The sequence below is a fragment of the Gavialis gangeticus genome, unplaced genomic scaffold, assembly GCF_001723915.1.
Source record: "Gavialis gangeticus isolate Ggan-Ray unplaced genomic scaffold, GavGan_comp1, whole genome shotgun sequence".
NCBI classification, from domain to species: domain Eukaryota; kingdom Metazoa; phylum Chordata; order Crocodylia; family Gavialidae; genus Gavialis; species Gavialis gangeticus.
In genome coordinates, this window is record NW_017728997.1 from 31548809 (window position 1) to 31558531 (window position 9723).

At 41.4% G+C, this 9723-nt stretch overlaps 1 protein-coding gene across 7 annotated transcripts in view; it reads left to right on the top strand.

The window, feature by feature from the left end:
* Positions 1–9723, top strand: part of BICD2 (BICD cargo adaptor 2) — a 90908-nt gene that overhangs the window by 51689 nt on the left and 29496 nt on the right. For all 7 annotated transcript variants that reach the window (XM_019505023.1, XM_019505024.1, XM_019505025.1 and 4 more), the window contains exons 2-3: positions 5387–5539; positions 8301–8753. In XM_019505023.1, coding sequence (XP_019360568.1) covers positions 5387–5539; positions 8301–8753 — 606 coding nt within the window. The remainder of the gene's footprint in view (positions 1–5386; positions 5540–8300; positions 8754–9723) is intronic.

Here is a 9723-nt window from a genome sequence, read left to right on the forward strand (position 1 = left end):
CCCCCCCCCCCCCCAGATACAAGGCCCCAGATGGGGCCTACTCCCCTTTCTGCTTCTCCCTCTCCCCTTCCCCTATCCCAGTTGGGGTCTTTTATCTCCCCCTCCCCCCTTCTCCCTCTCCTCTATTACGTGACTTTCTTATCTTGGACAGTACCTTTGGGAGATGAGACCCGTTGCCTGAACTCTTTCTCATACCCATTGCCCAGACTTTTAACACTATGCGTCTGTTACAATGGTTCTGTTTAAAAAAAAGAAAAAAGGAGATATCTGAGCAGATGACAGTAGTTTAAATAAATTGTCATATTGTATTTCTATTTTAGCTGCCTGTAGGTTTATGGTGTTGTTGCCCATTAGAGTTCCCACAGGTGCCATGTATTTTTAAAAATAGCCTGCTAGGTAAGTTGAATGTATTACATACTGATACCCAAGGGAGTAAGAAAAAAAAACCCCTTTAGATACAGGTCACTGATTTTTTTTGTTAACTTAGTTGTGTCTTTATTGGATGAAAAATGGGTGCCTTGCCAACCTAATTTAGAAGGCTGAGCTACCCTTGAATTGCATTTTTGCAAGATGAGGATAGATGCAACTTGTGATTGTCTAATACAAAGTCATTTCCAAGTCTTTAGGGTTGTTGGTTGTAGCCGTGTTGGTCTAAGGACATAGGCAGACAAGGTTCTTTGGGTAGATGCAATATCTTTTATTAAACCAGCTGAATAATTGGAAAAAATGTATCACATCCACCAAAAGAACCTTATCTGCCTACTTCCAAGATGGTGAAAAGTCCCCATAGGTAGGAAATAAACTTCATTATCTTTCCTTACAGTAAGTAATTGAGGTGTGGCAGCTGGGGAGCTGAGCCTGCCCATTGTTCTGCTTAGTGTGCATGGCTACAGACTTTACTTTTGTCAGGTAAGCTGCAGAAACTGTTCTTACCGTATTTCTTATGTGTAGTGCGCACTCCAATTTCCAGTAGCTGTTTTTTGGGGGAGAAGGTGCACATTAGATGAGAAAAAGGTATCTAAACTAACAGAATTTTCACCATCTTCCTCTGCTTTTGTTTTTTGTTCTTTTTTCCCCATTCCTTTTTTCTTCTTCTCTAATGGCTACATACAAGAAGCCTGGCTTGGGCTTTTATGGCAGGTCCTTTGGAAGGACCTGCCATAGGCCACATAAATTCCCTTGGTGAGCTGTACTTTGCCCACCCCTGCACTATAGACACTGAGTTGAAACTGGTAAGTTATAAAAATGACCTGATATTGAATTTTTTTGGGACTCCGTATCCAGTGGGAAGATGTCTTTACTGCAGACTGAACATGGGCTCTTATGGTTATTACCCTAATCAACATCTGCCCACAAACACAGCCCTCTCATCTATGCTTTCGTATACTTTCAACCCAAGTTTAGCTGCCCTGTCTGGGGCATAAACTGTAGTGCTGCATGCACTCTGGGTCGTAATTTTTGCTGTAAAATTTAGACGCGTCCTAAAGATAAACCAAGCTAAACTTGGGTTGTATTAATGCTTGTACGTGGGATAACATTTACTGAGAGGTGGCTGCTTACACTTAGCTCAGCTAACCTTGAAGTCCAGACTAGGTGCTGATCACCTGGGTTTATCTCTGCACTAAGCCTGTACACTGAAGAACTGAAGAGAGAATTTCTTTCTTCTAGACACCAAAGTTACAGTCTTCCTGTGGGTCAGATTTTGGCCTTACTAAAGTCACTGCCACAACTTGCACTAAAAAGGACACCAGTTACACCTTGTGTGTGGAACAGATTTTTCCAAGTTAGAGCGGCTATTCTCAGATGTTAAGTGTCCATTGTCTTCAACTGGGGGGGGGTGGGAAAGAAACTTGATTTAGCTTATGTGCCAAAGGCTTTGGAACAATTGGCTTCAGTGGTGAGACCTACGCCTCTAAAACCGGTAGCATGTAGTTGACCATGCCTAGTTTAATGCTAAGAATTTTTTTATCGTTTACAGCTAACATCTGTGCTATAAAATGGAGGTCACTGTCGGAACGTAACTAATAGGAAATTGAGAGCAGAAATTCACCCTTACTGTTATAGTGATAGGGTTGATGCACAGCACAGAGAAATGGTTTGTGCGCTTTGAAGTGAGCAAAACCATTTTAGGATGCATTCAGTTTCATCAATATCCTCTCTTGTGTAGGATGAGATGGAAGATTTGTGTAGCAGATGATATCTTTAGTTGGAGAGAAGAGGGAGTTCCGACATCTTGATACCCTGTAGTGCCAGGTTCTGTTCTATATGATACCAGTTCTTCAGTACAGACTTTGTGCAGTCTAAGCAGTAGATTCAATCTGTGCACTCAGTGGATTTAAAATGATACAGTATATGTAGAGAGCTTGGGGAAATAAATGATTTCCCCAACCTGAAAGGGAGAGAATCTGGATGAGAGGGTAGGGAACTGGTTTTGAACCTCTGCAACAGACATTTAATTAGTAGTCAGAGCAATCTAACTGCATGGTCAGCTATTCAGCCAGTGAATCTGAGTTCTCTCTTCTTTTTTTCTTGGTCAGGAAGCCAACTATTTTTAAATCTGGGCTCTTGTATGCATTCAAATATTATCTTATGCAAAGTAGAGAAGGAAAATATTACAGTATAATTTTTTAGGCCTGCTTAACTCGCATGCAGCAGCAGGAGATGTCTTAGGATGCTGTGTGCCCTAAACCCACTGTCTCTCTGAAAAGTATCAGTTTTAGTGATTTCTTCAGGTCTTCTCCTTGCTAAGGTTACAACCAGGGAAAAGAAAACACTTTGTGACTTCTTTGGTGTGAAGAGTTACTGATCTAGGCCTCTTACTCACAAGAGGTGTTGCATTGATTTTAGTACAACTCTCTGGGCTCTTAATTTGGTAAAAGTCTCCAAACTGAAATTACCACGCAAATGAGTCTGGTCCAGAAGCCTGTTGTGTGTTTTAGCTTTTTTAATTGCTTTAAGTATTTACATTTGGATTCTTCTTTCCTGCTGATGTCCAAATGACACCTGAAGAGAAGGGAGTTCTGACACGTCTGTGGGTGGGAGTGGGGAAAACCTCCTTTGTACCCCAGAAGGCTGCTTTGAAATTTTATTCATTACTGCTTGTGAACTGCTTTTAGGTTATTGAATGAAAGGCATTGAAGCACAAAATCATAACAACTGTTCTACACAACTTCAGTTTCAAACTAGGTGAACTTGCTTTGTTTGAGACAATTGGGAAGGCAAAGGAGGGCCGGAGAGGCTACTGCAGTTTGTAAACTTTGCCTAACTGGTTTGTTAGAAATTGCATGAATCTCAATCAGCTGAACCTAAGCTCCAGTTTGCTTTTGCACTGACACCCTACTCTTAAAGTAAAATGCTTATGAAATAAAACAAAACTGTTCTGAATTAATTTCTCTCATATATAGCTCTGGTTAAAGAGAGGAAATGCTATTTTAAAACTTTGTGGCACTGAAGCTGGGAGTACTATTGCAGGGCTGTGATGTATGCTGTGGAATGAGATGTAATGACCTTTCATTTGCATTGTTAATTGTAATCTGGTGTCTGTTTTTAGCAATCAACATCACTTTAGTCGCTCACTGTGCTGGGGAGTTGGACACTCCTTTCTTGTCTGCTCAAAGTAAATAAGCTGATTTAGTTGGAAGACTGACTTGATATGCGAGGGAGCTATCCTTTACCTTTTATTGCACTTGTTCAGGTGATCCATGTTCCCGTGGAAACACAACAGACTGGGTTGACACATCCTCTTGCAGCGGACTTATTTTCTTTGTGTTGTCCTTTCTGTAACTGCCTTTTTAACACTTGTGCTTTGTGCTGGGTGTGTCTGTTACACACTCAGATTAAAAGTTTGCTGATTCATATGCAGAGCTTTTTTATTCATCTGCAGGCAGCATTGATAGTCTAATTTCCATCTAGAGATATACCTGTTTAAAAAAAAAAAAAAAATCCCATGTGGCTCCCTGGATTAGTTTACATATGAACTCTGGAAGAGAAGTGGAATGCTTGCTATATTAGCTCAGTTTCTGGATTAATGACAGCAGAGACAAGATGTTCTAGCCCAGTGGTTCTCAAACTTTTTTTTTCGAGGACCACTTGAAAATTGCTGTGGGTCTCACTGAACCACTTAAACTTTTTTTTGTTCTACAAATCAAAGCACACAACTCATATTTTAATATCAGTAGTCTTATATTTCTAATGCTATGGATGTGCTTGGTTTTTTTAGCAAAGTTCTGGGAAGTCAGGTGTAATGTTTGTCAGTTTTAGCCTTGGGTCACATTTCTGTGGACCACCTGAATGGAGCTCACGGACCAGTGGTGGTCTACAGACCACAGTTTGAGAACCTCTGTTCTAGCCCAAATACAGTATAACAATCAACACCCCCTTATCAGCTTGTTTGTTTGTGAACCATTTCATAGTTGCTTCGGAAAGCTTTTATCTCCTTGAAGTGTACAGCTGCTAAAATGTTTTGTCACAATTTTATGGCTAAGTTTTTTGTTTGTTTTTTTTCAACAATTTTCCTTCTGAAAATATTTTCACTAACAGAGAACATACTTTTTCCTTTGCTTTCATTCAAGGTGAGTGGTATAACATAGCTCAAACAAAACTATTGGTGAAAAAATATGGAGTGGTAAAAATATGGTTAGAATGTGCTATTCAAGCAGTTGGCATTTGTGTTCACTCAGCAATTGTAATGTCTGTTTATTTGCACATAGTCTATGTAAAACTCAAGTTGTGTACTTTTTTTTCATTCTCATGCATCTCAACATGCTTTTCAGTCATGAGCATATGAAAATAGCATTGCTCTTTGCTTCTCAAATTCTTGTGTAAGTGTCTTTATTGAAGGAGGGAATGCTGTTCGATGTACCAGGGTTCCCCGGTCTCTTCTGAGTTGACATCTTTGGTTTTTATTAGACTTGGTGGGACTTCCTTCAGCGTCAAATACAGTCTCTTTCAGTGCAGTATCCCCAAATGACTGCTGCATTGTCAGTATAGCATGGAAGTCCTGGTGAAACTCACAAGCAATGGGTGAAATGTTTGCGTGTGGGTACTTAGAGACATCTGAAACTACAGATCCCAGATATGTAACTTCAGACTCCCAGCTACAAAACTTTCAGCCTGCTGCCACAGCCTGAGAGAGTCCTTATATGAGTGCCACTTTTTTCCCTTGGGTGAAAACCTGTATGAGCAGAGGGGTGGTTATGCACAAGATAAGCAAAAAGAAAATAACTGTTGTGCAGATTACTTTAATTTCCTATAGTGTTAGTTCAGAAATGAAAAATAAATTGTTAGTTAGCCTTATTACATGGAGAATACATGCGAGTTTGCTTTTAGAAAAATACCATTTATCACTGCTGTCCGTATAAAATGTATGCTGCTGCTTCCTTTTCAGGTAAATCAGAATGTGGAGATCCAAAGGGGCCGCTTGCGAGATGACATCAAGGAATATAAATTTCGAGAAGCTCGTTTGCTGCAAGACTACACGGAGCTGGAAGAGGAGAACATCTGCCTTCAGAAGCAAGTGTCTGTCCTGAAGCAAAATCAGGTAAGTCCAGAAACAATTGACCTGGCTCATCTAGGCACCAGGCTACAGTGTTGCAAAGTGGCTTACCCTGGAAATGCCTTTGCAACCTGCTGTCCTCACTTGGCCATTACCTCTAGTTTTCTGTGCCAACCACAAAATCTGTCTTCTGTACTTTGTACTTGTATGGTAACACCTTAATTTTCTCTCTTCCTTCATTTTCTCTCTGCTTCCCCCATGCACTCTATGGGCACATCCAGGCAAGCATGCACGTGTAGTATGCAGCGCCACAGACCCGTCTGCAGCATCTCATGCTACACATGCAAGCGTTCCCTGTGCTGTGGGGTTGGGTTTTTTTGACACTGGGAGATGCCCATGTCAAAAAAACCCATGCCTAAAAAAAAAAAAAAGAAAAGAAAAAAGAGGAGGGCATCGCACATGGCAGCAGCATGCACTGCCCAAAACTGGAGCCTGCTGCAACTGCAACCCCCAGAGCCATAGCCCCCAGGATCTCAGGTAAGGCTGCTAGGGCTAGCCCAGGTGCTGACCCCAGCTTCCCCTACCCCACCCAGGGGAATGTGCCACATGCCAGAGCTCATGTGTACAGGTGTTCCCTGGGGACAGCATGTGCCACTGCTGTTTGTCCCGAGGGAAACTCATATTCCAGCTCGTGAGGACATGCCCTACTAGTTTTACTATGGTCTCTTCAGTCCTTCTGCTCCAGGGGTGGGCAAAATGCTGCCCGCAGGCCACATGTGGGCTGCCAGGCTATACCATCTGGCCCATGGGACCCCTAAAAAATTTAGAAAATTAATATTTATCTGCCCCTGACTGCCTGTCATGTGGCCCTCGAAGGCTTGCCAAAACTCAGTAAGCGGCCCTCTGCCTGAAATAATTGCCCCGCCCCTGTTCCACTCCTTTCTTTTCTCTGTTAAAGGCTGGCCCTTTGTTGCTGTTACTGGTAGGAGTAGCCAATTAACTGCACCACTTTTTCAAACCACATTAAGGCATCACCAGTACCACCTGGTGTACAGTACTACAGTCTGTAGTTGGTGTATTGAACCGTTCTCCAGATGGGTGTGTGCTACTTTTATTCCTCCTTAGTGCTTTGCTCTTCTCTGCTCTAACTCCCTGTTGTAACCATTTGAATTGATGTGCTGATGTCAGATATTGTTTGCTGGCATATGTGCCATCTATAAGTACAACTAAGTTACATATTGTTAAACAGTTTTAATAATATGGAGAGCCTCCAGAAAAGATAATTATATTTTATCAATCAATTGAGAATTTTCTTGTATTATAGTTTCTGAAGATAGTTTAACAGAATCCTAGCACTTCTAATTTTCCAGTTGAATATTGATGAGCTAGTCACCTGTGAAAGCCTTTATTTCTTAGTTCTTCCCAAGGAAGTCTCACTTTACAAACAGTAATGAAAAAAAATTCCTTCAGAAGCTTCAGAAAATAGTGTAACATGGATTAAATGAGAAATACTCCAGTAATAATGTATAGTTGTCTCTGCCTTAGTTTATAGGAAATATTAGGTTAAAATGTAGCAGGATTTGTTCTCTATCCTTTATTTTGAGTTAGAATTTAAAGGGGATATTAAACAGTCTGAACAGAAGGTTTTTTTTTAAATAGAGCATTTCCTGATGACAAGATATACCAATTGTACCTCTAAATCTTTCAAAGTGAAACTCTATTCTGGGGTGCAGCCACCGAGCCTCCATATCAGCCACGTGGCCAGGAGAGGGCTCCAAATAGGTTGTAATATAAGGCAGTTGAGGATAGGCTAAACCCATGGTGATCTGGTGATCCTACCTTCCTGCAACAAGGATGCAAGGGCTGCTGCCCCAGTATTACATTAGAGATTTTGAATTGCAACAAAGTGGCTGCAAATTTAAGGCTGGCCCATATATAGCAGCATCAATTCCATGTTTCTTCCTCATTGGGTATATTTGGGTTTCTCTAGCAAATCAGCAGGATTTTGATTCAGCCCCTTAGATGAAATGAAGTTGTACGAGTACATACATCCAAAAACAGCTCAATTCAGCAGTTCTAACTTTGAACCTAAGCTAACTTTGGGATGCATGGCTGATGCCTGCAGTTTTGGGCAATCACTTGTTTCATATATCCTTTCATGAGATTTGTAAAATCTTAAACCTAATACTTTGGGTATGTTTAGAAATACAGTAACCATTTTTTAATACTGACATGGGATTATTTTGTTTTCTACTGTCCTAAAATCCCATTTGATTAATTTTATTAGATTTATTAAATCTGTTGGGATAACCAGAAGAAGCCCTCAGGTCTTCTCAGATCTTCACTTGCAAACACAAAAGGCCTGATTGTACTCCACCTATCCTCTCTATGCATTCAAAGGGTACTTAGATGACCTTGCCTGGGCCCCTCAAAAACAATTAATACATGAAGTAGAAGGGTCCTCCTATTCTTTACTGTTTTGTTGTGACTTAATTTTAAGACTAAGATGACAGCACGTTACAAAAATAAGTGCCTTAGTGGATTTTAAAGGACTCTAACAAGGTCTAATAGTATCACACTTATGTATCTCAGTTATTTTAGGTAGCTAATAGATGGAATAAGATGTGATCCAAAGGGTCCATGCTTCAAAATGTTGGGTGTAATTCAGGTATATTGGATTGGTGGGTATCGTTGTTTTAATTTTTTTTGTACTTGGCAAAAATATATGATGGTTTAGCACTGTCCTGTAAGCTCTTACTGTTTGGGATTTTAGTTGGTCATATTTTTTCTTGTGTGTTTCATTTAGGTGGAGTTTGAAGGCCTAAAACATGAAATCAAACGGCTTGAAGAGGAAACAGAATTTCTCAACAGCCAGCTGGAAGATGCCATACGATTGAAAGAAATATCAGAACGCCAGCTTGAGGAAGCTCTGGAGACTCTGAAGACGGAGCGTGAGCAAAAGAATAATCTTCGCAAGGAGCTCTCTCATTACATGAACATCAACGACTCCATGTACACCAGCCACCTCAACATCTCCTTGGATGGACTGAAGTTCAGCGATGAAGCCACTGAGCCCAATAATGATGAGATCATGAATGGCTTTGAACAGAACTGCCTTAGCAAAATTACCAGTAGCAAGAATAATACATCAACACCCAAAAAGAATGACAGCTTCCCTCCAGCCCCAAGTCTGGTCTCAGATCTTCTGAGTGAGCTAAATATTTCTGAAATCCAGAAGTTGAAACAACAGCTTGTGCAGGTAAACTTCAGATTCTTAGTTCATCAAGCACTCTTACACTAGTTGTCTAAGTTTACACTTGGAAGATCTTGCTCTTCTCAAAGCAAAGTTTACATGCAGTTTCCAACAGTCATTTGCAGATACTACCTCGGGAGTCTTTGCACAGACAAGCCACCTTTGCAATACCTCCTTTTGCTGTGGAACTTGAGAATTGTTAATTTCTATCTGTGCGTCCAGTGGTCCGCAGGATCCTGAATCCAGTTTTATATTTGTATCTTAAATGCAGACAAGAAAAATCAGGTTTTTCACTACAACCTGGTATAATAAATTGAAGAGGTTGGGGTGGGGGTATCAGACGGATGGATATTGGAATACATCATTTCTGTAGTGCATAAGGTAACTGAAGTCTGTTGGACAATGGCAGTTTGCCATTTGATTATGTAGTCAACATCACGAAATGTTGTGAAGGAAGCATTTAGTTTAAATATTTCCAGTGATTCTTTCATGTTTATATGGATAAAAAGAGGCTGTATACTTTGTGCAAACTTCAGTAGGCCTGACGGGTCTCATTCGGGATTTGGATAGAGGTGCACTGATATATCGGTCCCGTAGCGGATCAGCATTGATACAAGGAAAATTGACAGTATCAGCAATTGTCTTTTTTTTGGCTGATGTGGCATTGATAAATGTCCTGTGTATGTGTGCAGCCTCAGTGCAGCACGCAGACAGCCAGGAGCATGGCAGCATGGACAGCAGCTGGGTTGGGTTGGTAAGTCTGTTGTGAGGGAAGGGGCAATGGGGTGGTGGTGGGGGTGTGCAGATTGAGGCCCCAGTAGTGAGGGAAGGAGTGGGGCTGGGCTGGGGCTGGGGCAGGCGCTGCATAACCAGGGCAGGGTGTGGGATGGAGCAGAGAGTGGCTTGTCCAGGGGGTTCAAGGAGAGGGGGTAGCTCTTGTTGCTGCACGCACCCCGGGAGGGCATGAGGGTGGGGG